The sequence below is a fragment of the Mustela erminea genome, chromosome 17 (assembly GCF_009829155.1).
Source record: "Mustela erminea isolate mMusErm1 chromosome 17, mMusErm1.Pri, whole genome shotgun sequence".
NCBI classification, from domain to species: Eukaryota; Metazoa; Chordata; class Mammalia; order Carnivora; family Mustelidae; genus Mustela; species Mustela erminea.
Genome location: NC_045630.1, coordinates 35,629,719 through 35,656,505, shown reverse-complemented (window position 1 = coordinate 35,656,505; position 26,787 = coordinate 35,629,719). Strand labels below are relative to the sequence as shown.

General features: G+C 47.9%; 2 protein-coding genes across 5 annotated transcripts; one reads left to right on the top strand and one right to left on the bottom strand.

The window, feature by feature from the left end:
* Positions 1–287: 287 nt before the first annotated feature.
* On the top strand, positions 288–2,522 carry C17H1orf74 (chromosome 17 C1orf74 homolog). Of its 2 annotated transcripts, none has more exons than XM_032318462.1 (2): positions 288–560; positions 1,258–2,522. In XM_032318462.1, the coding sequence occupies exon 2, from the start codon at positions 1,328–1,330 to the stop codon at positions 2,141–2,143; it is 816 nt and encodes a 271-aa protein (XP_032174353.1). In that variant the 5' UTR covers positions 288–560; positions 1,258–1,327; the 3' UTR covers positions 2,144–2,522. The 2 variants fall into 2 exon arrangements, with proteins under 2 accessions (XP_032174353.1, XP_032174354.1); XM_032318463.1 differs by lacking the exon at positions 288–560 and adding an exon at positions 567–665.
* A 125-nt stretch (positions 2,523–2,647) lies between these two features.
* TRAF3IP3 (TRAF3 interacting protein 3) lies at positions 2,648–25,763 on the bottom strand. Of its 3 annotated transcripts, none has more exons than XM_032318450.1 (16): positions 25,517–25,763; positions 21,562–21,965; positions 19,735–19,879; positions 19,529–19,592; positions 19,244–19,268; positions 18,950–18,979; positions 18,763–18,858; positions 11,857–11,928; positions 9,517–9,657; positions 9,256–9,393; positions 8,086–8,221; positions 7,482–7,544; positions 5,818–5,877; positions 4,610–4,809; positions 3,736–3,849; positions 2,648–2,901 (listed from the first exon to the last, which is right to left on the bottom strand). In XM_032318450.1, exons 2-16 carry the CDS (start codon positions 21,904–21,906, stop codon positions 2,809–2,811), a joined length of 1,722 nt encoding a protein of 573 aa, XP_032174341.1. In that variant the 5' UTR covers positions 21,907–21,965; positions 25,517–25,763; the 3' UTR covers positions 2,648–2,808. The 3 variants fall into 3 exon arrangements, 2 of the variants coding, with proteins under 2 accessions (XP_032174341.1, XP_032174342.1); XM_032318451.1 differs by having other exon boundaries at positions 4,610–4,746; positions 25,517–25,762; XR_004280110.1 differs by lacking the exon at positions 4,610–4,809 and having other exon boundaries at positions 25,517–25,762.
* Between the last annotated feature and the right edge of the window lie 1,024 nt (positions 25,764–26,787).

Sequence of the window (26,787 nt, the reverse complement as noted above, 5' to 3'; positions counted from 1 at the left end):
CTTTGTAGGGCCACTCACAGGTGAGGACAGTCTGCAAAACATGTCGCTTTCTCGAGAGAAGCTTCGTTTGGAGGGGATAGCGCACTTGCCCAGACAAAGCAGAGTGTTTTTGTGCTGAGTGCAGCGTGCGCCTCTTTGAATTCCCGGACTTAATAACACGACGCGAAGCTACGTGAGGGTAGCGGCAGGCTACTAGCTTCGCCAGGTCCCACCTTCTCTCGGGCACTTCCGCCCCTCCCAGTCCCTGCGCAGACGGGCGGGGCCGGCTTCTGTCTGGCCGGAAAGGGCCGGGCCATAGGCGTCCACACTTCCGGCACAGCCGGGCGGGAGGTCCTAACGCGAGGCCCGCGAGCGGCCTGGATGACGTCACGGAAAGTGGCGGCAGGGCCTGTGTTGGACCTGCGCAGTAGGCTGGTTTTGCCGACCTGGAGCGCGGCACCTTGCGAGGGATTTCCAGTGTTGCGGCGGAGCGTTCTGGTTTCGGTGTTTTCTCGGCAGCTCACAGGAAACGGGCGGGCGCTTGTGATCCCGCGAACCTGCGGCGGAAGTGGAAGCAGAAAGTATGTGTGTCTGTGTGTGTGAGAGAGACCTGTGACTCATTTAACAAGTCACTCTAATATGCTCCGCGCTGCGTGTGGGGATTGGAGGGAGCCCATCGTCCGAAGGTCCGTAGGTGACAGCCAGAAGGGGAAGGCGGGGCCGGCAAAAGTATAACCCTTCTGCAGTTAGAAGACTTTATTTACTACTTCTACGTCCCGGGGTGCAGTGATTGTAAGCCCATATTCTAGTGTATAGTAATCGGATCGCTGTTCTTACAGCTGTTGGCGGGAAGATAAGGGGAAGTTGGTAGGGGGAAAGAGGGCGTGTGGAACCCAGAATTCTGCCTCAGAAGGGCAGTTTTAGGGTTAGACCCCGGAATTTTGCCAAAGATAGCCCTGGCACTACTTTTTCCCGATTTCTTTAAGGTTTGAATCCGAGAAAGTAGTTTACAACAGGTTAAAATTTAGAAGAATTCAGAGAGAATGTCAACGTAGCCATAAGGCGTGAAAGACACATGATTTTGAGACTAAGTCAGCCATAGAAATCACGCAGCATTGGCGATCGCATCTTATGTGATCTGGATTAGCATTTCACAGCAGAGGGAGGGACAAAAAGATGTTTGGAAGATGCTGTAAAACTTAGGGGAAGGCTGTTGGCAGGTTTCCTGGTATGTCATTGGGTGGTGTTAATAATCCCCTGCTACTGCTTTGTTTTTAGGCCCTTCCTCAAGTGCCTGGAGCTCAGAGATGCGGCCCAGGGGAGGGAACTGTAGCTAGGTAAGGAGGCCATGCTGCTGTTGCTTCCAGATTCCATGTCAGCACCGAGTCCTCAGATGCTGGTGGCAGCTGCTCAGCAGACCTTGGGCATGGGAAAGAGACGGTGCCCACCCCGAGCTATCTGCCTTCACCTAGCTGGAGAGGTGCTGGCTGTGGCCCGGGGACTGAAGCCCGCTCTGCTCTATGATTGCAGTTGTGCAGGGCCATCAGAGCTCCAGAGCTATCTGGAGGAACTGCAGGGCCTGGGCTTCCCGACCCAGGGACTTCACATCCTCGAGATTGGAGAAGACAGCTTGATTGTCAATCCTGAGCACGTTTGTCAGCACTTGGAGCAGGTGCTGCTTGGTACCATAGCCTTTGTGGATGTTTCCAGCTCCCAACCTCATCCTTCTATTTGCTCCCTGGACCAGCTTCAGAATTTGAAGGCCCTAATGGCTGAGATCATTGCGCATTTGCAAGGGCTGCAGAGGGACCTATCCCTGGCAGTCTCCTGTAGCAGACTTCATTCCTCAGGCTGGAATCTCTGTACTGTGTTTGGGATCCTCCTGGGCTATCCTGTTCCGTATACCTTTCGTCTGAACCAGGGAGACGACAACTGCTTAGCCTTGACCCCACTACGGGTGTTCACTGCCCGGATCTCATGGCTTTGTGGTCATCCCCCCGTCTTGCTCTATTCCTTTAGTGTCCCGGAAAGCTTGTTCCCAGCCCTGAGGGAGATTCTAAATACTTGGGAGGAGGACCTTAGAACTCGATGTAGGACTCAGAATGACTTTGCCGACCTGAGCATCTCCTCTGAGATAGTCACGCTGCCAGCAGTGGCTCTTTGACTTTAACTCTTCTCTCATGCAGAAGGTACTCAGTAAACAATCAGCTCTAGCTGAAGGATGGCATCTCAAGTACCAATTCACAGCATCTTGAAAACACCGGGGATGGGGGTGTGTGTGTGTGCTATAATCAGTTGTCCACATCACAGTGGGCATGGGATTAGTGGTGGCAGCATTGGTTGTACATTTGCCATTTCTGTACTAAGGAGTCCTCTTGACTTTGCTGTGATATCTGCTGATTTTTCCACTGGGTAGGAGATAGAAGAAGAGAGATTGTGCAGAAGAGCGGCGGAGGACAAGTGTATGTTCTTGTGTGGTAACTATAAATACACCTGCCTCCGTGGGTGGTGTCTGTCAGAAAGTAGAAGACTAGGTGGGTTTTACCACATGCTTATATACCACCAGCTGAATTGGACTAGGGAGGGTAGACAAGGATGCTCAGGTGTCTCACATGTGTGATGTGAATTGTCATTCCAGAGTAAACGAAGAGTTCTGAGGAACAGAGACTGTTAGATGAAGTATTTATTTTACAATAGGTTAAAAAAATAATAACAAAGTCAGAAATCTCAGGTGGGAAAATGCACCCCCCTTCAAAGTATATCAACCTTCTGAGTTTTTTATTGAGTTTCTTGCTTCAGGTTTTCACCCAAGCAGTGGTCACAAGTGATTCAGATCATCAGGCTGTCCTTCTTGGCCAGGAACACTGCCAGTGCTATAGCGATCATTACCATCAGCATCGAGAGCCATCGGCCACATTGCCTCTGTTAGGAGGGGCGGGGGAGAGAAAGAGGCCATTGGTTTTTGGAGAAGGTACAGGCAAAAATAATCTTCCTTCTTCCCATCCTAGCCCAGTGGAAAACCTTGGATCAGTAGAGGAGAAAAAGCTTTTTGTATCACTGTCTCTCTCACTTGGTCACATCCTTTGGGATAAAGCTACTTTACTGCTGGTCGCTGGCCCCTAATCCAGGACCACTGGCTCAGGGAACCATACTCAGCAAGAGCTAGATACTTAGATACTGATAAGAATAGTTAAGGAAAGGGGCGCCCTGGTGACTCAGTGGGTTAAGCCTCTGTCTTCGGCTCAGGTCGTGATCCCAGGGTCCTGGGATGGAGCCCAACATAGGGCTCTCTGCTTCGCGGGGAGCCTGCTTCCTCTCCTCTCTCTGCCTGCCTCTGCCTACTTGTGATCTCTGTCTGTCAAATAAATAAATAAAATCTTTAAAAAAAAAAAAAAAAGAATAGTTAAGAATGGGACAGAATTCAGCAAAATTATATTATGCTCTGTTCGTATTCCGTGGTACTTTTGCTCTCCACACTCTTACCACTAGCTCATAATAAGCTAAAAGAACACCACTTCATACTTCAGCTAATAGTAAGTCTTCCCCTCAGGCTCAAGAATTCCATGAAAATTAGGCTTGGATCCATGAGCCAGTGTTCACTGACACTGGTTATACTATCAAGTATGTCAACCAAGTTGAATGGAACAGGCTGGCCAGATGTTGGCACGGGCTGATAAACTTTATCTGCAGGATTTGGCTGAAGGAGGAACCATCCCACCAACATGCAGGGCGATCTGGGAGGATAGACCCTCTTACTCTGGGAGGCAGCTGCTGGCTCTGGTTCAGCTCTTCTCGACAGTGCTGCAGCTTACGCAGGCAGGAGAGGTACTCGTCACTGAGGTTGTCTAACTCCGAATGCAGTTCTTTGCACTGGAGGGGAGAACACCACCACCGTCATCACCACCAGTTCCTTCTGGGACAGAGCCCCAGATCTGGGACAGAGAGGGCCCCGTGTGAGTCACCCCCTCATTCGTTTGGAATTTTTGCCACCATCCTCCCCAGCTTTTCTCAGAGATTTCAGTTTGGGTTTTGACTGTATCACCTAGTTTTCTCGGAATGTGTTTGTTTAAATGATTGTAATGCATATTACAATATTATGTATTGTACATGTCAGTGCTCCCACGTGATTGTGTGTGTGCAAGTGCTTTGTAAATGGGGGCACCAAAAACTGAAGTTCTTGTAGCACAAAAGACCTGGGAGTGATCTCAGTACAAACATTTTCCCTAGGACCTAGTTGAGTTGCATGTGAAGACTTCTGGGCATATGTATGTTCCCAAGTACGTAGATGGAAAGGGTTTTGTTATTTAAAAGGCACACTGTATAAAAGTTTTAAGATAACTCTAGGACAAAGTGTGAGGGGTTAATATGTTTTATTAAATGTGTTTGAGTTTAGGTTGACTTTACAAAAGTAATTATTTAATAAAATCTGGAATAGCAGTTGGTATAAATGAAGAAGGGAAAAGATTGACAGATTAGCCCAAAAGCAAAGACATTTTATAAAGGCAAATGAATACCTGCTGGCATCCAGTCACTATGTAAACTCCAAAATCTTTGCTCTCTGACTGCCTCCCAGCAGTTTTCCCTACCATGGCGGGATGATTCCCTCACTATCTTAAGGTCACCGTCTCACCTCCTTTTCCTTGGCCTGGAGCTGCAAAGTCTTCTTTTGCAGCTGGTCTCTGAAATCCCATTCTTTCTCCTTCCCTGTGCCCTCAGGTTCCACTTCATAATGGGAGGGCTTTGGACTCCACACAGGCAAAGCCTGATCTAAAAAAGCAGCCAAATTCTCAGTGATGGTGAGGTCCACACCTCTGAGGCAGGGTCCTATCACTGAGACAACCCTGGAGTGAGGGGAAGGGAGGAAAGGGAACAGGGGAGGACCTGTCCCTGATGAGACAGCATAGACTAGAATTCTCTTACTTCCTCCCGTTGGGACAGTGCTCAGTCTTGACACAGAGCTGGAATTTGAGCCCCTTGAGGGGAAGGTTGGCATCTTTTCTTTGTATCCCTAGCCCTGTTTAATGGCAGATACTTCCAGAGAATACTTGCTAATCCATGTTCTTTTGTGATATTTTTAGGTTTGCTGGACGCTTTAGTATAACTAACCCCTTCTCCCTTCTAGCTTCATTTCAGTCATGAGAATGGCTGTCCTATCCTAGACTTCATCTTCCTGTGGTTAAAGATGGCTTCTGAGCTGCGTGGCAGTCTTAGTCTTGGTGAAGAGAGCACTGCCCTAGGAGTCAAAAATTCTGGATTGTTGTCTTAGCTGTGTCCTTAATTCTTATGACCGTAGACTTTCATTTTCTTACCCATTCTATGGGTATCATAACTTCTGCCTTCTCTTTTACATGGTGATTGTGATGAGAAAACAAAAGACCATGTGGAGTACGTAAGTGAGGAACTTGCCCTCTTTAACCCCCCATACATGATGAATTCTTTTCAGGGAGCTAAGGCAGCAGACTTTTGAGTGCTAAGAGTGACGTGATTATTGAATGCAGCATGGTGTGGGCTTGTGGAGTTGGATGTGACTTGGAAAGTTAAGTGTAAAAATTGACATTAAATCCTGCGTTCAAAATCAATTTATTGAAATGTTCAACACAGATTTATATTTTCAGAGTAGAAATTCTTTTCACAGTTTATATACCTCTCAGGATAGGAGGCTAACTGATTAAAGTGTTCTCAAAGTCAGCATCAGTCCTGAAAAAGCTCCCCTAGATCCCTGACCTAACAGACTTCTAGAACTGTATGGGACTCCAAGAGGTCCTGTAGTCCATCCCCTGCCTCTAGGCAGGAAAGAAAGACCACTAGCTTAGAATTTGTGGAAGTAAATTGGCTGACCTTTCTTTGTTAAGAGTTTCTCCTGTTCTTGAAGCTGTGAGGATTGATTCTGGAGCAAACCTGTGGAAAAACACAAGGAACTTGTTTGTACTAGCCTGTCTACTGGACACAGTGTCTTTTCAGAACTTTGCTTCAAACCTTAATTATTTAAGATGTTCTTGTCTATTATTGGTTGAATTGTGCCCCTCCCCCCAATTCATAGGAAGTCTTAACCCCTAGTGCCTTAAAATGTGACTTTATTTGGAGAAAGGGTCTTTACAGAGGTAATCAAGTATTTTAGGGTGTTAGAGTGGGCCCTAATCTCATACGACTATGTCCTTATAAGAAGGGGAAATTTTGGGATGCCTGGGTGGCTCAGTTGGTTGGGCTGCTCAGGTCATGATCCCAGCGTTCTGGGATCGAGCTCCTTGCTTGGTGGGGAGCCTGCTTCTCCCTCTGCCTCTGCCCGCCACTCTGTCTGCCTGTTCTCGCTCTCTCTCTGTCTCACAAATAAATAAATAAAATCTTTAAAAAAAAAAAAAAAAGAAGGAGAAATTTCAACACAACTAGATAGAAGATACCTGAAGAAACATAGGGAGAAGAAAGCCAGCTACAAGCCAAAGAAAGTGGCCTGGAACAGATCCTCAGAAGGAATCAGCCCTGCCAACACTTTGACCTTGGACTTGTAGCCTCCAGAAAAAAATAAATTACTGTTTTTAAAGTCACCCAGTGTGTGGTATTTTGTTAATGAATACATCATCCTTGTATCTCTTCCTACCATGTCTTTACCTTTAAGTCACCTTAGAAGAAAGACTTCCCCAGATGGCCCTGTATGAAATAGCAACTGTTTTCCCTTTAACCAGCTTTATTTTTCTCCATGGCAGCTATTACTACCTGACACATACTTAATTGTAAATGGAGGCTCCATACCTTATTGTAAGCTTCATTTAGGGAAATAGCTGTGTCAGGGCTGCTCAGCACTGTATCCTCAGTGTGTATACCTAAGGTGCCTGGTACTTGGTAGGGAATAAATAAGGCATGATTTTGAATCGATTCCTTGCGCATTCAGCTCCTGCCCTATAGGTGCTCGGCATCTGCTTATGGCTGCCTTACTCTTACTATGCATTGCACGAAACTTCTCTGTTGGGGTGTCAGGTTAAGGTGGTGGGAAGCCAGCAGAGCTATTAATTGAATCAGGTTCTCCAGCTTTTCAGCCATTGCCTACATTTTTTTTTCCTCTCCTGAAATGTCCCCTTTTCTCTTTGGCCCCAACAGGTAGTTTTGAAGTGGACTGAGGCATCTGTAGTGTGAGCTGATTTTCCAAACCATTCCTAATGACAGATGTCTATAGGACATACTCAACGTATGTGATGACTGTCAGTATATAAAATAACTGCCTTAGAAAACTCAGCGTTTTTTAAAATCTGAAAATCCGGGGGAAATTTGGGTGGTTGTCTTTGGCACAGAAGGAGGAAAGTAGAAAAAAAGACAGTCTAACATTAACTCGTGAAGAGCTGTGTAAATGATCTCACTTTTCAAGAAGGTCCAAAAATGCACAGAGGTGGAGGATGCGTCAAAGACCAGGCCCCAGACCCCTCTCTTGGATTCCTCTTGTGGGGCAGGAGCGGCAGGAACACCAGAAAGAGCCAGCTGTGCTACTCTGAGCATCTGGAAGGGGAACTTACCCTGCAGCTGCTGTACTTGGGCCACCAGGGCGAGTTTCTCCTCCTCTGACCTCTTCAGCTGATCTGAAAGTGAAATAACGCAAATCGAAACAGATGAACCTGAGACTTAACCTGACCCCTGAGGAGGGGAGTTAGTCGTAACCACTGATGTGTGCTAAGTGGAAATCCTCTCTTTTTTCTACTCGCCCTGGTTCTGGAGAGGGAACCAGATCCTGAGCTCCTGGGATGTCATCGGCCCCAACAACATCAGGTTGAATCAAGAGTTGTATCTGCCCATGATTTTGTCGTCTACGCTGACTGACGCAGAGGCTAGGGTGGGACGCCTTCAGTATGCCTTGCATTTCAACTGACCTTCCCCTTCCAAATCAGAAATGCAGCCTTGCCACAGGTGACTGAAATGGGAGTGATGTGACCTCGCTCAGAGGGACTGGCTGGAAGAGCCAGCTGATACAGACACTCTAGCACAGCACAAATCTTCAGGCTGGGATGATTAAAACAGCCCTGCCTTTCCCTCAAGGTAAAATGAAATCACAAACCCAACCAAAGACTGAGTGAGGCCTTCTCCTCCACCCATCTTCCTAGAGGCCTTGGAGGGGAAGACTACCTTGTAGGTGCAGGGTATCCGAGCTGTACAGATCTCTGTCCCCCTGCAGGTGTTCAATCTTGGCCTGCAGTTCCTGGTGCTCATTTTCCAGAAGTCGCAGAGCCTGGTTCATCTGTAGGTCTCTACTGTCTGCTCCCTGTAAGGAGGGGGGTCCAACACAGAGGCAGGTCAGTGCTGCGGCGGAGATTGGGAACAGATTCCATAGAAGAGGAAGACTAGAATTTTAGAGACAGGATTATCAGGGAAATGGAAACATTTGGGATTCTTTGTTTCTTCCATCTGCTCTTTCCTCATGCATTAGATTTTTGATATTTCACAAGGGACTCATTTGAGTCAAGCCCAAATCATCGCTTTTTTAGGTGTCCTTCACATTGCCTTCTTATTCTAACACTGTCATTTTTTTTCCCCTTTGGTAGGGTCATTTTTCTCAAAAGATTAAGGTTCAAAAGAAAAAGGTCTTCATGAGAGATATGGCAAATAGTGTACTGGCCAGCTGGGTTCACAGCTTTGAGAAGACACACGCTTCGGCTTATTAATTTGGCTACTCGAGTTCCTGCTTCAGGAAAATGATAAAGGTCAATTTGTGATGTGGGTCCTCAAAATTTCAAACCAAGTAAATAAAATCTGTGAAGAGAAATAGCTACTATGGATGGAGGCCTGTGCCAGTTGACTTTGACAAGATAACACCTGTTGGAAATGATGGAACCCTTGAGAATGCCAAGGGTCTACTGTAATTGCTTAAAAATGACATTGGCAGGATGTTAGTCAATCCTCAACCTCTGAGTATGTCCAGGTGGCTTGTTCTGTGCCAGTAGTGGACATATCTGAGCTGAATGCTCTGCTGGCTTGGGGTGCAGAGAGTGGGTTGGAGTATGACAGTAGGCTGATGAATATTCCAGTCTAACTCTTTGCGCATGGATGGTATCGTTCGGGGAACACTTAGTTCATTTGCATGAAACATCCTTGCTGAACTCATAATTAGATTCCAGGGCCCAAACAGTGAGTCAGATACAAAGTGGGCAGTGAGTGGGGGACTGAAAGCCAGATGCTGTCAGGCTGCCTTGAGAACCCCCATCCCAGCAGCAACTTCTGTCCTCCTTGCTGTCACTGCCCCTCGTCCCATAAGCCCTGCCTTTTCTCTCCCCATGTGCCCACCCCAGGGCCTGGTACCTGCAGTTTGGACTGGAGCACGTGGAGTTGGCTCTCCAGCTCTCTGTGCTGGGCCCCCAGGTTCCTCCAGTCCTCCTTCAGAGCTTCATACTGGCTCCTCCACTCTTCACACTTCTGCTCGGCCAGAGCCAGGGACCGCTGAGGGGATGGTCAGACAAGAAGAGGGTGCCTTGGGGGTTCCAGGGAGTTATGCAGCTGGCTCCCATGCTGCCCAGAGCCACCCGGGGTCCCAGCCCCAAGGACTACACAGCATCCCTGCACCTGTGTGCTCTGCAGTTGCTGCTCCGCGCTCATTTTCTCCTCCAGCACCTTCTGCAGTGACTCCTTGGCCTTCTGCTCATAGTTGTTTTTCTGGTCTTCCATCTCCAATAACACCTTTTTCATTCCCCAAGGGGGGTAGTTCTGTAAATTTCATGCAATTCAACAAACACATATTGAACTTCTGTGTGCCAACCCCTTAGCTGGGATACAGAAAGGAAAAGAATTTGCTCCTGGCCCCCAGAGCAGAGATACCAGTAACGTGGTGGACCTCCTTCCGGGTTCAAGGTGGACAGGGAGAGGGTCCCAGGTGATGAGGGAGGTAAGTGGGGTTAACATGGTGCTCTAGGCATGTTGGGCCTCCCCAGGCCTTCCAAGAGCACTTCAAATTCAATATTTCCAAATCAAAATAATCTTTCTCAACCTGCTCCTTTCTCCTGGGATGCCTATCTCGGTGACCAGCATCATTACCCACTCAGTCTCCCTAGCCTGAGACCAGGGAGTCATCCTTAATTTCTCTCACTTTCTCCCACCAATCAGTTGCTCATGGAACATTGTCAAATCAACCTCTTTAACACCTCATGTCTGTGTCTTCTCCATAATTCCTGGCACTTCCTTGGTTCAAACTCTGGTAACACTATTATATGGGTCGATGCAATATTTTCTCTATCTTCAAGCCTTGAAGCTAGAGGGTACTTTCTGAAATGTAAATCTGATCACGTCACTCCCTTTTTAAATCTCTCAGTGACTAAGGATCAGGTCCAAAATCCTTGGCATGGCTCCTACTTGAGAGCTCAGACTTTGATTCTATGCTACTTCCACCCAAACTGAACTGTTTGCAGATTCCCTAAGCACTGTGCATTTTGGCCTTTGCCTTTGTCCATGTAGATTCTGCCTACAGCATCCTCACCTACCCTTTCCACCTAGTTAAACTCTACTCATGCTCAAGACTCCCTCCAAGGATCATGTAAATTCTGATAAATTTTGACCAATCACCCCCGACTCATGGATTAGGTAGCTTTTCTTAGTGTTCACATAGTATCCTCTGTAAGTCTATCTTCCCACTCTGTTGACTCATTTGTGTCCCTTATGGGACTGTAAACTCCTTCGGGGTAGAGAGCATACTTTTTTTTCCTCTTTTATCTTTGTAGCCTCTAGTACTCTCAATATTTTTAAATTCATATATTTGCATTTAAAAATTATCTTGGCTTCAGGAGTTAAGGAAAGAGTAGCTTTGTATATTCACTTAGGGTCTTCCCTTCCCTAGCTCTTTCATCTTTTTGCCCTGTGATTCTTGGGAAGGCAGGCAGCTTTTGCTGTCAACTCTGGGTTATCCCACTGAATAAACAGTAGTCTAGATGGTACAGATCTCAGGATCAATATGAAATCATTTCCATTTAGCTTTGGAATCATCTGAAAATTTGGATCTAAATGTGAGTGGGTCTTAGGTTCTTGGCATTTTCATCAGAAGCAGGATCCAGGAGGTCATACATAGGTATATCCCAGTTAGTGGACTTACCCATGCTGGCCAGCTTTACCCCCCTGCCCACTGAAAATGAAGAGCCTGGAATTCTGGATTATATGTTGGTATTTTATAAGCATGGTTGGCATCATATAGTTCCTAAGAGTCTGACAAAACAGGCCATACTGAAAAAACTAAAAGTTGTGAATCAGCAAACCTGTCTATAAACTCTGTTCCCATATAAGACCCCAAGCGTGCACCCAGGTCCATCTTCTCTCCCTAACTCCACATGTGCCACCTCATTCTCTTATCTGACATCTCACCACTTGTCAGAAGCCGATCACTTCTCCAGTGTGAAAGCTGATTTCTTTCTATCTCTTGTAATCCAAGATCAGGCCAATCAAGAGTTTACTGAAGATGGATAACAATACCATAGAAAAGCCAAGAGTCGTGGACTTTTACTTTCTCCCAGGGACTGCTACTAGACTGAAGTTGCCCACAGAATGGAAATCATTTTGTAAGACTTTGTTCCAATATCCAGTTTGTCTGTTCAAAGATTGGGACCTTTGAAGGTCTATCTGAGTGATGAGCATCTTTACTAGGGCCTCTCCCTACAGTTCTAGGTATTCCTAAGATTCCCCCGGAGCTGGCAGAATCCTTGATGCTGGGGTTGTTTCTCAGGGTGCAAAGGGAAGAACACTAGGAAAAAGGGAGAAGAGGTGGGTTGGGGACCAAAGTGAAAATGGCAAAGCCAGAACCGAGTGAGTAGGAATGGGTGCTTTCAGCTCTATCAGGTGTCATTTCCAGAGAGCAGGATCGAGGCTCAAGCATTCTCCTTTAATTCTAAATTCCTGGGCTGGAAATGTCTTAAGAAAGCTTACCTGAGTACAGGTGTACAGCTGGTTTTCTAAAGATCTCAGTTTGCCCTTCAATTTGTCTTCGTTAAGCTGGCCCTGGAGCAAAGGGGATGAGTTAATGAGTTTGGACCAAAATACGACATGCAGAGTTTTCTTCTGTTTTTCCAGCTTACTGCCTAAAACGTGGTCTGTGCTCAAGCAATGTTTGTGAAATTGAACTCTTTCAGGATGTAGGGAGGAGGAAAGATGACAAAGGATGTTTGACTAGAAGAGGGTCATTTCCTCTTTCTCTGAAATAGGAGAAGGAAGAGTTGGACTGGCCCCAAGTCCTCTCTGTACCTTGAGGTTCTCTATCCAGTGGTTCAAGGTATCATAGTAGGAGTTCACTTGAGGCAAATCTAAGCTCTCTTTTTCTTTCCTCCTTATCTCTCTCCTTTGTCTGTCTAGGCACTTCTATATTCCTCATCTCCTCTTAGTTTTATACATGGACCTTTACTTCTAAAGTATAGGCCAATAAGACTAAAGGAGTCTCCATATTCCCTTCTTTACCCCTGTCATGGGCTGAATTGTGTCTGCCCCCTCTACTACCTTCCCCCAAGTTTATATGTTAACATCTTAACTCCCAGCACCTCAGAATGTGACTGTATTTGGAAATAAGGTCTTTAAAGAGATAACTAAGTTAAGGGACACCTGGTGGCTCAATCTATTGAGGGTCCAGCTCTTGATTTTGGCTCAGGTCATGATCGTGGGGTTGTGGGATCAAGCCCCACATCAGCATGCCTGCTCAGCATGGAGTCAGCTTGAAATTCTCTCTCTTTCTTTCTCTCTCTCTCTGTCCCTCCCTCCCCCCTACCCCTGCCTTTTCTCTTTCTCTCTCTTAAAAAAAAAAAAAAAGATAGTTAAGTTCAAATAGGTCATTAGGGTGGGCTCTAATCCAATATGCCTGCTGTCCTCATAAGAAGAGAACAGAACACCATGTGAAGACACAGGAGAAGATAGCCATCTGCAAGCCAAGGAGAGAGGCCTCACGAGAAACCAACCCTGTCAACGCCTTGATTTTAGACTTTTAGCTTCCAGAATTGTGAGAAAATAAATTTTTGTTGGTTAAGCCACCCAGGCTGTGGTATTTTGTTATAGCAACCCTAACAAATACCTACCCCGCTTCCCCCAACACACACACGCACGCGCACACACACACACACACACACACACACACACTGGGCTCAAGATGAGAGCTGTGGGCCTGGGTGGCTCAGTTGGTTGAGCACCTGACTATGGTTCAGGTCACGATATCGCGGTCCTGGGATCAAGCCTACCACAGGGCTCCTTGCTCAGCTGGGAGTCTGCTTCTCTCTTGGCTCCTCCCCTTCTTCCTGTCCCTCCCCCTCCCCCGCTCATGCTCTCTCTCAAATAAATAAAAAAAATCTTTAAAAAAAAAAAGATGAGAAGGGGCGCCTGGGTGGCTCAGTGGGTTAAAGCCTCTGCCTGCAGCTCAGGTCATGATCCCAGGATCCTGGGATCAAGCCCCACATCGGGCTCTCTGCTCAGCAAGTAGCCTGCTTCCTCCTCTCTGTCTCTGCCTACCTCTCTGCCTACTTGTGATCTCTGTCAAAAAAATAAATAAAAATAAAATCTTAAAAAATATATGAGAATTTTCCTTTCTTTTTTTTTTTTAAGAATTTATTTCTTTTTGTCAGAGAGAGAGAGTGCACAAGCGGGGTGAGCAGCAGGCAGAGCAGGCAGAAGGAGATGCAGGTTCCCCGCTAAGCAAGGAGCCAGATGCAGGACTGGATCCCTGGACCCTCGGATCATGACCTGAGCCGAAGACAGCCCTCAACCAACTAAGCCATCCCAAGAAATTCTTTAAGAAAGCAGGAAAAGGAGGAGAGATATCAAGACAGGGTGTGTGTATGTGGGGAGTGGTGGTGGTGGTGGTAGAAGGGCTTCCCAAAAGCCACGTTCTAGGTATTCATAAGCAGCGGTTCTAGGTATTCATAAGCAGGGTTGGCTTAATGCCATTTTGGACTTCCCAAGAGAGATGCTAATCTCAAGGGTGAGGGTAGAGAAAGGGAGGCTGGAAGAGCCTTATCTGTTTCTCAGTTTTTCAGTCTTTCTACTGAGTGGCTAACAATCGCCTCGCTGCTTTGTTCTTTCCTCCACCAGTAGTGGTCTCCCGTTCTCCGAGGGCGGGGTTTTGTTCTTCCATCTCTGAGTCTGACTTAAGGTTGTCTGTATGAGGGGTTTGGGGAGAGAGGAGGGTGCCATCGATGAGAGAGCCGGTTTCCCAGAGGAAAGGCCGTGGGTCTCTAGCGGGAACTCTGATTTTCATATCCTTTTCTCTGGCTTTTTCCAACCAGACCCTGTGAGACACTTGTGAAGTCTACAAATTCTATTTCTCTCCAAGCCTGAGATGCCGCATCCCCTCTCAGTCAGGCAGCTTGGGTGTTTGGAACCCTCGTGATGTTTCTGGTCTACAGTGGCCTGCGTGCAGCGGAGGGGCCTCTGTTTTGAGGTCTGTCCCCTTCAGTGAGTTTCAGGGCACCTGGGGGAGGCAGGAAGTGGTATCTCACAGCTCCTGTTTTGATCTTGTTTGGCCGATTCTTCTAGCCCTGGGAGCCAGGGGGCGCCCCCACCCTTTCTGCTTCCTGTATTACTCAGCTGGGCTTTGCAAAAGCAAAAAGCTCTGCCAAAAATAATTTTTCAAAGTGCCTCCTGCTATTAATGTTTTTCATAATGTCTTGTGTGAGAGCTGAGAGTCCAGGATTTGGCATCTCCAGTAGCCACAGGGCTTTGGGACAGATAAAAGAGATGGACAAAGACTTTCATTGTTCTGGGCTTTGGACTAACTGGTAAAAGGGCTGTATTTCCCTGAGTGACCTGTTCACTATCAATCCACCGGTCCTGAAATCAGCTCCTTCTGCACCCCCATTTCCTGGTTCAGATCTCTGCATTTTCCTTGTGCCTAAACTCCTGGCTACGGCAGAATGTAATGAAACCCACTGAGTTTAAGGTTTCTCTTGCTGTAGTTTGAGAAGAAAACAGACAAACCCAAAGCAATATCCTTACATTTTCCCCCTGTCTCCTTTTGGGATAGCTCCTCTCTCCTTCCTTACGATGGTTTTAATCCAACATTTTGCCTCTCCCAACTGTTTCTGTATTTTAGACATACCCCAGATTACTTTTCCATTCACGGTGTAATAGAAGACAGTTGAGGAGAGCCCCTTCAGTGGGGATGAAGGACCACCCAAGTCTGGGGCTTGGAAAAAAAAATTTCTTATCCACAGCTCAACCTTCCCAGGCTCCCTGAGGCAGGGAAGAAAGCTGTAGCCAAGTTGTTGCAAATGGGGCATATAGTTTCCTGGTCTAAGCCTCAGTCCCCCTGCCACACGTGCTCCTGCCCCATCAAGCCCAGTGGTACAGTATGTGGGAAGAAGCACTCTTTATAGACCTACTGTGGATGTTTTCTGGGCAACCGCCCCCCCAGGGCTCAGAGAGCACAATACCTCTGGTTGGAAAAGGGAGCAAGATGGAGGCCATACACACCTGGTGCTGGTCTGAGGTCTTCAGCTCCTGCTTCTGCTTGGCTTTCCCCAGCCTCTGATCTGTTCTCCAGAAACACCACCACCTCACCGCAGAAGCGCCAGCCCACAGCTCATCTCTGCTCTAGCAGGGGTTGCTTAGGGCTCCCAGCCAATCCCCCGCGGTGCTGTCATCTCAAGATCTCGTTTCCACTTTGCAGAACTTAAAACCCCCGTGTGCCCTGCTCCTGTTTTGTATTGCCCAACACAGCCAGCTTGCTTTCTCTACTGCCCGAAATGTGTCTGCTCTGAAGGGTGGACCCAGCTCTGGAGTCTCAGCAGTGCCCCAGGTCCCATCACCTCCAGCAGCACCAGAGTCAGCTTTGAGGTGGAGGCAATGCAGGGAGCTCGTTCTTGGGGTTCTCTCCGAGTTTGTAGTGAGCCTCCGTGCATGTGAAGTTAGAGAGTCAAATCACAGGGGCCAAATGGGAAAAATAAAGGCCTGAACTGGGCTGAATGTCAGTCCCTATTTTGGTCACATTCTTCCAATTAGTTTTCCCAATACCATAGTCTGGGCTTGTCCTTCAGCAGCAGTTGGCAGGGATGCAGGGTTGGATTATTTTGTTTTGGGGGAAGCAAGAGCTCTTAACTGACTATTTTTGTGAAAAACAGGAAGCTAGGGGGTTGGTGGGGAGGAGGAAGAATAGAAGGGTGCATATAGGGAGGGGTGGGAGAAAACCACAACCAGAGGAACTCACACTCGCGTGCCCATTGTGGAGGGAAACTGCTCCAGAGGTGACCTTGGAAATGTCTCCCATTCCCGCCAAGCTTGCCACGACTCGCGCTCTGAGTGTGGCTGACCTGGGATGTTGCCCCAGCTTTGGCCACTTCCACACTCACCCAGAGCCACGTTCCCTATTGTCGTCAGAGATACTTCCAAAACACAGATCCAATCGTTTTTGACTCACTTCCGCGACTTTTTAGCATGTATATTGCCCAAGTGAGCACAGCTCCCCAGCTATTGACTGCGCTGCTTGGGAGGATGGGCCAGATGTTGCTCAGTATCCGACTTTAAACCCACATACTGAATCCTCCCGTTGCTCCCCTGCCAATTGCCTGGAGCAGAGTTTCTCAGACTGGGGTTGATGTGTATTCTCCTAGGTCTGTGATGCCTATGCCTTTCATCTAGGAAAGAGTCTCTGCATTATTTAAGTTTGAGATCCCCTGTCCAACAGAAAACTTCATAATTCCAGAGACCTGTCTGAAGCCCCTCCTGGTCTTACCTTTGGAACTCCTCTGCCTCCATCCCTTCATTTCAGCCACTTTGTTACACAGAGGCCTATAACCATTCTGATTCCTTTACCATAAACACCCTTTTCTTTCTGTTTTTTTCTTCCCCATTATCATTTGTACTGCTGTAACCAATAAATGACGCATCCTTCCAGACCCGGCTCAAATGGTCCCTTTCCTTTGGAGCCTACCCTGTTCCACTTCAGGCAGAATAATTGTTTCCTTCTCTTTCCTCTGCGTCCCATTTTAGAAACCACTGTTACAGCTTTATCATAAGCTGCATTCGGGTTATTTACTACACTTTTCTCTCTTCCTGGTTGATAGGTGAGCGCCGCAAGAGCAAGAACCCTACTTCTTGTTCTCCCTGTAGCATGAGACTCAGCACACAGTTGAAACTTATCAAATGCCCGCTGAATAGATGACTTTGATGATCTCAAATTAGTTCAGCACCAGAAACCACCTGGCATGCACAGCTGTCTGTCCAGGCTCCTGCTCTGCCCATGACAATGACTTCCTTGACAATCAGGAGCCCTGAGCATAGACACTAAATCCCGGTACAATGACATGTGAGGAAGGAGGCCTGAACTGAGGAAGTCTCTTTTGCATCACTGTCAACTTCTTGGTTTTGATCCACACCCTCCCAGCCCAACTCTCTGTCTAAAGACAAGTCCTCTGTGCTGGAGGGTTAGGTGTTCATGGAGGCCTGTGAGGTCGTGCTTTCTCTTTGTCTGCCCAGCTCTTTGCTCCAGTGGCGTAGCTCCCGGAATAGCATAGTCTAGAGGGTTTCACTATGGGGTCTAAGGACCCCTGGGAGTGCCTGAGACCCTTTTACAGGTTTGGTGAGGTTCTTCCCTTTTCAACTACATATCTGGGTGAGTCTGGATTTTCCTTCATATACTTCAATCAAAACAGTGTATTACAACAGATGGAAATAGGAGAATCGAGCAGTCTTCTTTTCAGACTTTAAAAAGATTTGCCAAAGTGTAAAACAGTGCTACACTCTTCACTATTTTTTGGAAAAAGATACTAATTTTTCATAAAAATATGTAAATTAGGTTCACGTGTAATGAGCTTATTGTTGTTATTTTAAAAATTTATATACATTTTAAGATTCCTATTTTCATTTCTCATATGGTAAATCCTAATAGGGTAAATATAAAAAATTCTTTGGGGTTTTTCGTGAACTTTTTTAAGAATATAAAGCAGTCTTGAGATTAAAAAGTAGGAAACCCATCGCATTAGACTATAGCACACCTCTAGGTCTTTGCTTATGTTGTATCCCCAGCCTAGAATGTAGTTCCTGCTTCCACATTAGTCTGGAAAATACTTAATGTAACTATAAATATTTCCCTGGTTCTCCTCTTCTCTGGAGTCATTCCTTCCTTCTTGTGTACTATTATATCCCGAAAACATTTCTTTTATTTCATTTCTCATATCTCTGCATGGTTTAGGCATCTGTTTCCCTGCCAAAACCACAGTTCTCTGAAAGCAGGGACCTTGACTAATTAATCTCATGATTTCCAGTGCCCAGTATGGAGAACATGATCTATGAATATTTGTTGAACGAATGGACTAAATTAAGGAGGTCTGAATTTTAGTTCTAGTTCTGCCTCTAGCTAGCAATGTGACTTTAGGCAAGTCACTTGACCTCTCTGACACACAGTTTCCTCATTGGGGAAAGAAGAAAACTTAGACTACATGATCTCTAAAATCGCTTCTCACTTTGACCTTGATGTCTAAGCTGATTAGTAGGTACACAGTAGCTCACAGTTAATATTGGAGTGAATCCCGTACAAAAAAAATAAGTTAGCATTTATCACAATCCATAATAGCAAATATATGGGCATCTTCCTTCTTTTCTCCCAACAAACTGAGCCATGGGAATTCTTGCCAGTTTTGGTTCTGGGTCTTTCCTGGGTGTGGAGTAGTATGACCCCAGCTCATGACTGTGGATTTAGCTGAGCTCTCCCATATAGTTACTGTGACATGTCTGACCTCTAGGTCTTAGCGCCTCCCACCTCACCTCTTCAGTAGTGAGAAAACCTCTTCCCTTGCTGAGATCATATGGAAAAAGGATCAGAAACTGACGAGCTTTGTTCAAATAAAGATTTCATTCCCTTACCTTCCAAGAGCTGTCAGAGGCCCTTATCAGAGTGGAGAGTAGGTCTTGGAGAATCACCATTTTCTGTTTTAGAACAAGCTCCCTTTGTAAGGCCTCCTGAGGGGCAAAACACAAGAAGGGACATTAACCTGGAGGAGGAGAGAGCAGGTGGGCAAAGAGCTGAGGGGAGAGCTCACAGGTTACTTACTTTGAGGTACTCAGAAAGCTGGATGATTTCCTAGAGAGAAAGAAAAAGGGTATTCTAGAAGATTCTATGTCCTCTGAAATCCTGGAACACAGAACCAGAGCCAGGACTGACTTGTGTCAAGTAAATGTTGTTCCTTGCTCAGACAGAGTCCCTCCAGGTCCCCATGTCTGTGCTTGTCCAGGAAGAAGGTGCCCCTTCATCCTAGCTGTGTTTACCATGGAATTCCAGAATGTCAGATCTTGGAGGAGCTGAGATACCATCTGAGTCAACCCTTCAAAGTGAGGATTTTCTTACCTTATCCAGAACCGCAACTCCGTAACTGAGAAGAGAAGAAATGAAAACAGAAATGACAATGGATCGGAGAAACAAGCATATGGGGAGAGGTGGGTAGATTCCTTCTCCAGTCTCTTCCCCTCTGCCAACAGGGTGGGGCAGTTAAGGAGGACATGGAAGGTCACTGTGCTCTTTCTCCCCCCGGGGGAGTGGGTGGCGGTGGTGGTGAGGGTTTCAACAAAGCGTAGATGAGAGGAATGGGTGGTGTGTAAGGAAGCTGGGGGCAGGAACGGAGAAGGTACTCACTTGGTTTGCTGACTGGCATCATTCTTAATTGTTGGCTGGGCTGCTTCGGCCTTTGTCTGAGTGCCTGAGCGATAGAAGATAAGGCGATTCAGAAGCCATGGGGGAGGAAGTGGGAAGGGACAGCAGCTGTCCATTGTCAGCAAGCTGAGCCTGCTGTGGCAAGATTCTCTGCAGGCCCCAGTGAGTGAGGGAGGCTCTGCCCTTACCGCGATGGTGCTGGGGTGGTTTTTTGGTGGGAGAGTCCTTCGGTGAAAAGTCCCTGGCCTGGGAGGGGCGGTCAGGTAGATCCCTCCAGGTGCCTGAGGGAGGGTGACGCTGGGTGTGAAAACTCTCAGAGCTGGTGTCTGACACCTGGAAAGCAAGTGGGGGATGCTGAAAGCTTAGAGCGTCTTAGAGCATGATTCTCCAGCTAACTGCAAAAAGATGAACCCATGATCAATTTCCAGTCTAGAACACCAAAGCAACCCATTCAAACCTTGAAAACTACTAAGTTGTCCCTGCTCCTGCCCTCTCTCATCTTGGCTGGTGGGAATTGTCTTTCCCAGGCCAGGCAAAGAGAGAGCAGGGCTTGACTCTCCTTACTTTCTTTGGAACCCCTGTCTCCTTTTTTGATTTTGGCCACTTACACTGCCCACGGTGATGTGGAGAGAGAACTGGTCTGAGAGTGAGGGCGTCTGGGGTCAGACCCTGCCCTTTCTATGAGATCTCAGTCTCCTGTCCGTGTAATGAATCTACATGACGTAGGCGGTCTCTGAGGCCCCTTCCATATTCAAGAGGTGGCTTCCTGCCACTCAGGGATGGCTGGAATACTGCTGAGGTTTTTGGGAAGAGCAGAGATGTGTAGGGAGGGGTATAGTAGCAGTTGTCACCATCTAGTCCACTCTTTTTAAAGATCTTCTATATACACACTCAAAAATTGTATGGTTGTAACAACACCAAAAGGCTAAGGAATGCCTATGGTGGCCAGTCATGCAGATTGACTCGACCGCAGTAAAACTTCAGTAACTGATAGGCTTAGGTGAAATTCTTTACTTACGTATGTTTTGTTCTTTCTCGTCTTAAAAAAAAATTTTTTTTTAAACAAAAAGCAAGCAAAAAAAGAACAGAAACCTCCTTGCTGTAGAAACTACACAGTTGGTTTTATTTCACAATCAGACTCAAGGATCGTTTTTCTGAACAGGACCTTCTGTTGTGGATGATAGATCCATTAGTTAAGAAACCCCGACTGAACTTCTGGTCTGGGTATGGAACTAGGCCAGGTACTTCCAGGGAATATGGCAGACCCATCCCCGCTGTCAACAGGCACACAACACGGATCGAGGACACAGATGGCTGGCTGGCTTAGATTGCCTCAGCAGACCCTGATTTCTGCCAGCACTGCTCCTTCCCAGGCCAGAACGATGGGTTCTCGAAGTATTATTACACAATCTTAGAGGATTTATAACCTCCTAAGGACCACAGAGAGCAGAAGAGGCCTGAGGAAGCCAGGGAAAGCTTACTGGACCAGATGAAGCTTTCGTTGAATGAATTTAGTAAAATGGAATGGTCCAAGTGGAAGGGAAAATGTGGGTGCAACAGGCTCTCAGAACAAGAGAGGACAGGGGTGTGTGTGTGTGTGTGTGTGTGTGTGTGTGTGCATGTTCCTGAGAGGGCCATGAAGAAGATGGGCCTGTGCACCTGGCATACAGTAAGCACTCTGTAAATATGTGTTGAACGATATATGTATAGACCGCCTAAATCTGAACAGATAACTCGGAGTTAGCAATGGCGTTGCTTACATTTTTTTTTCTTCTTTAAGGAAGAAAAAGAGGCAAGTACAAAACAAAACAAAACAAAAAACCCCAGCTGAACAAACAAACAAAAACCCAAACAATGAAAGTCCCTGAATGAGTCTAAGTGGCTCAGGGAGGTGACTTTATCACTGAGGAAGCAGGAACTTAATTTAAATTTGCTTTTCAGTGAGTCTGAGCCCACCCACGTGCCATAGTACCCCTGCCCCTGTCCAGAGCAAGGTGTCCCCTGACATGACCCACCTGCTGCCGGGGGCAAGAGATCCTGTGGGCACAAGACAAGGGTTCTTTGAGGTCAGTTGGCTGGCCTGGCCTCCTGGAGGGACCTCGCTCCTTGGCCCTGGGGCTCTGGGCCTTGCCTTTCTCCTCCACCTCCAAGTTCCTCCTCCTGAAGAACTCCTGTTGTCGTGCTCTCTGGAGCTGCTCTCTTTGCTGGAGCCTCCGTGCCTTCCCCACCTGGCGGCAAGTGGTCACATTGGGGCGGCAGCGGCGGCTCTCACGGGTCTCCTGCCGGCGCTCACACTTGGCCTCGTAGCTCTCAGCCCACCGGGCCAAGCAAGGGGAAGGCCTGGGGTCCGGGCTGATCATGATGACCTCCTGAGCACCTGTTGTGCTTGGCTTCCAGTTCCTGGAATAGCTGCCTGGGTCTGCCAAATGCCAAGAGGGAGGAGAAGGGGAGGGGTCAGGAGATGGGTGGAAAAATGACTGTCTCCCTGGACCAGGGGCAGAAATAGCATAGCCTCCCCTGGCATGTGGGTTGAAAACTGACAAGGTGATGGTGTTGAACTGGGAGTCAGGACTCCTGGGTCCAGGCTGTACCTGGCACCTGTAACTTTTGCTTTCCTCTGGCCTATGTTTCCCCCTCTGCAAAGCAGAAAGATCTCTTTGGCTACCACTTCTTCCTTGACCTTCCTTGACCTCACCCTGCCTCTGAGTCAGGGGAATCTGAGAAATAATTGATGAAAATTGACATGGCAAGTTGATGAAATCTGGACGGTAGATAGCGATGTGTTCATTTTCCAGAGATTTCTAGAGAACCAGGTAAACTGGCTTCCTGTTCTCCAAACTAGAAGGAAAGCCAGCATCTTTATGCTCTCTTGGCCCAAGCTGATGCTAAAATAGATGAGTGACTCTTCTCAAGGCCTGGAGAGATAACCAGGCCCCCCAAATTGGGGCCTGTCCTGTGACCCACTGCTATCTTCTTAACCCTTAATAGCTAGCTTCTGAGTCCGGTTTTGGGTGTGGTTTAGCAGGGAAACCTCACACTAACTCCTCTAGTCATGGAGTCCTGACATTGGTCCGTTGGTACCCACTCCTGGCCCAGGACTGGGCTCTGACCTGGAGCACATCAACTCAAACCAGTATTGGCTGAGTACCTGCCAATCACCCAGCGTTGACCAAAACATTTCAGAGCTTCCAGCTCAGTAACTCTCCAAGCTGAAGTCTCCATGTTTTAGAATCTCCTCCCTGTTAGGGCTAAGTATGCTGCCAGGTCTGCTCTCCTTAGCCCAAACAGGGATCGTGCCATCAACACCAGCAACCATGGAAATGATACCTCAATAAGGCTATTATAAACAGAAATGAAACAACTGAAAACAGTCACCCCAAGTCCCCAGGGAACCAGGCTTGATGCAGAAGCCATACTTGCTGCCTCTTCTTTCTTCTCTGTGCTCTCCTCCCTCTTTCCCACTCTCTGTCACCTACCTTCTGCACATTTGTTTCTTCTCCTAGAACCCTCTGGTAGCTTGGCTGAGTTGGGGCTGGAGCTGGCTGAGCCAGATTCTGAGCGCAGGAAATTCGGTGCCCTGCTTCCGCCGATCCCTGGAGTCAAGCCCAGTGGATGGTGAAGGAAGAGGGACTCCTCCTTCCAGCTTCTGCTTCTCTTCTCTGTCCCACAATGTCATCACCCACCACCCGGGGAACCCAGCTCCTGGAGAGGTCAGAGAGGGCATCTCAGCTTCACTGGTCAGCAGGCAATCTCCAGCTCTGACCCCTTGAGTTTATTTATAAGCCAAACAGACTCAACAGGTAGCAGCCTCTCTGCCCTTTCATTGGAACTTCGCTACCCATCTGGCTCAGTCCAGAATTCTCTGCAGGATTCTTACTCTCTCTCTGATCATACCACTCATGCTCTGGGGTGAGGGCGGTCTCACTCCAGGAGAAGGTCTTATAAGGTCAAGCCAGGCATTCTCCCAAATGCCTGACTCTTGAGGCTTGGAGGGGCATCACTCTGGCCTTGGGCCGTGCAGGCCCCAGGCAGATTGTGAAGTTGTCAGTGCTTTCCTCTCATCCCATCCCTGGGGAGCTCTCCCCTTTCTTTAGGCTTTTCTCCTCATTCCTACCCTGTAGGGTTCCCTGACTTCCCACCTGCCACTTCTGTTATTTAAAAACAGAACAGGATCCAAATGGTCCATTGGTATTGAGTTGTGAATGACTGAATGATTGTGCACAGGTGAGCTCCACATCCAGAATCTACCTAGTAGTAAGTAGCTTAAGCCATAGCCCCTGGCTATTCTGCCTTAGATGAGGGCAGCTGAGAGCCCTGGCTCCTGGCTGTGTGAGTTCATATCCTGGCTCTCCTGCTACCTCTGTGCTTTTGGACAGGCTATTAACCATCTCTTAGTCTTAGTTTTTTCCATTTATAAAATAGGACCACAACCTCCCTTGTAAGCTTGTAAGAACTGAAGAAAAAAAAAAATGCCCATCGAGCATCCGGCACATAACACACAATAAACGTTAGGTTTTTACGATACTGAAGTAGGATTATTATTACCCCGGTCTTGCTGATCTTGGCTCTTAAAGACTTGGTGCTGTAAGACCGAGACCTCCAGCTAGACTCCAGGAGCAAGAATGCCTCACCCCTCTGTCCCCCACTCTCTTCTCTTTGAAGGGGTGCTGTCTACACATGGAGGGGATGTGGTCTCCGGTTGAAATCATATTTATGGCTCTGGTTCATCTGAGTGTGGGCCACAAGGAAAAGGGACTTCTCTGTGATCTGGGCACAGCTGCCATCTCAATGAGGCCCCGCAGAAAAGCAAAGAAGAGGTGGGGTGAAGAATGCATGTCCAGCCCTTCTGCTTCCTACCATTAAAACGTGGGCCACTGGGTCCCCTCCCTATTTGGCTCCAGGGAATCCGAGGGCTTTGAAGGGGAGGCAAAGCCAGTGATAATGGAGAATCCTCCTACCTCCCTGCCGTGGGGAGGAAAGGGCTGCGGGGGAGGAGCTGGGGCCTGAGATGGGGTCTCTCCAGATTCTGCCAGGTCGCGGACACCAGTGCACCAGTCCGCGGACACGTGGGGTGGCCTGAGGGGCAGACCCCGGGACCAGCTACCCAGGCAGAGACTCGCAGTACGAATGGCTCCTTACAGAACGGAGCATTCCCAGACCCCCCACCCCCACCCCACCCCCATAGGATTAGGTGCACACAGCTGAGTGGAATCCCATCCAGCCTTCCGGGATGTCTTGACCGTTCTGATTTGCTTAAACACAAGAAGCCGTGTGGGACGGCTGAGTGACAGGGATGGGCTGCGGACGAAAGGGGAACTGGTCCCTGTGTGGTTCAAAGAAAGGTCACTGGGCCACTGCCCAGGCTTTCTGGCATCTGGCAGCATGACAGGGCCCATGTGGAGCTTGGAGAGGAGGTGATACAGGCTCAGGGTGTCCTGCCATGGGGAGAGGTCAGGGTGCTGCCCTCACCTGACAGTGGTTTGTCGCCACCTTTCCAAGTCTGCTCCTGCTTCCTGTCTGTGTGTGCAGTGAGGGGCTTCCCGCAGAGGTCTGGCCGCCCGGGGCACAGCTCCCAGTGTGAGCTTAGGAGAGAAGGGCCTGCACAGAAGCCGCGGAAAGGCAGCGTGTTGTTTTGGGGACTCTTGCTTTGAAGACAACCATAAAAGGTCATTTACTTCATGCCCATCACTGGCAAGCTGGGACCCTAAGCCATTTGACTCACTCCTAAGCCAATCTAACGGACAGAGCGGAGGAGCGTACAAAGCTGTATCCCTGGGCCATGCCTGGTGTCTCCCGGAACCATCGCAGGACGCCTTCCTGCTTACCCCACCCCCAACACTCTGAAACCAACTCATCTGCTTCTGTGTCTCCCCCCTAGAGCCTAGGGAAGCTTGGGTGACGGATCATTTTCCCCACCCCAGAGTCAGAGGTCCCCAACCTGGACACAAAAGCATCCTCCTTCTCAGTTACCTTGGGTCCCAGGCTCCAAACCAAACAACTCAGGAGAGCATTCCAGCTCCTGGGCAGATCGTGGCTCTGGTCTCAGATGGGGCAGGACAGCAGCTGAGTAAAGCGCAAGCTCTCAATCCATGGCCCACTTAGCGTTTCCCTTGTTAGTACGGTCTTTCTTTTTGCACAGCAGCCTTTGCTGAAACAGGAAACAGACAAAGCCACAGTGCTTGCTCACCCCAGTTCCTCTCTCTTGCTCGTGGGCACAATCTGAGTGGGCCCCTGAGCTCTTGAGGCCTCTGGGGCTGGGCACAGGAGCTCCTCCCATCTTCGGACACCCCAGCCACCCTGTCTCTGGCTGGTGGATTGTTGTGAGCTCTCAGTTGGTTTCAAATCCAGATCCCATTCTAAAAAGTAGACAAGGATGGGACTCAGGGTCACATCCAAACCTTGCAGTTTCTATGAGGAGGAAAATACCTTTCTGACCTTGAAGAGATGTTCTCAGTATAGGTTTTCATGCATATCAGGTAGCTCTGTCTGTAAAGATTTTCTCTTTCCTCTGGATTCCTCTTCCCAATCCTAAAGAGTTGGAAAGAGTTTCTGCTCTTCCAAAGTACCTGGTATCTTTCTCAGAATTCTGGAATGAGGCCAGCTCCAAATTTGCTCCTTTCTGAAGCAATGAGGGGGCGGGGGTATGAAAAGATAATGTGGGGGGTGGTTCGGGCATGATAGGAGCAAAGCAGACGGAATCTCATAAAAAATTTCTTTCCAGTTGACTAGGAAATTTGGGGAAAAACTAGAAAGAACTAATCTCTGTGCATTAAAAAGAAACTATTGCAAATGATATTGTCAGGAAATTCACAAGAAGTTGGGGATAAGAAGGTGGAGAGGCAACTGCATTAGGACAAGTTAACTAAGTAGCTTTGTAACCTAGCAGTAAGGAGTGGTCCACTCAATGCGGCTTCTGTGAATTCTAAGGCTTGACACATGTGAAGGGTATAATGAGACTTTTAAATAGCTGCGAAAACACCTATTAACTTGTGGGGCCTATGTCACAATCTTCTCTGGTGCCTACTACTTCCCCCATTCTCTGAGGAGGAAAAGGATAAGGAGGGGGGGGGGGGACCCAGAGCAGGATTCTCAAGCACTAGAGCTGAAGGTAAACAGCATTCCTTCAGGAAGACAGACAAGGGCTCAAGATCCTGGGGCCCTGAATATGGGAATGAGAAAGAGGAGAGGAGAGAGAGGTTGGGGAGTCCAACATGGTAGGGATAAGAAATTTTTATTGGCAC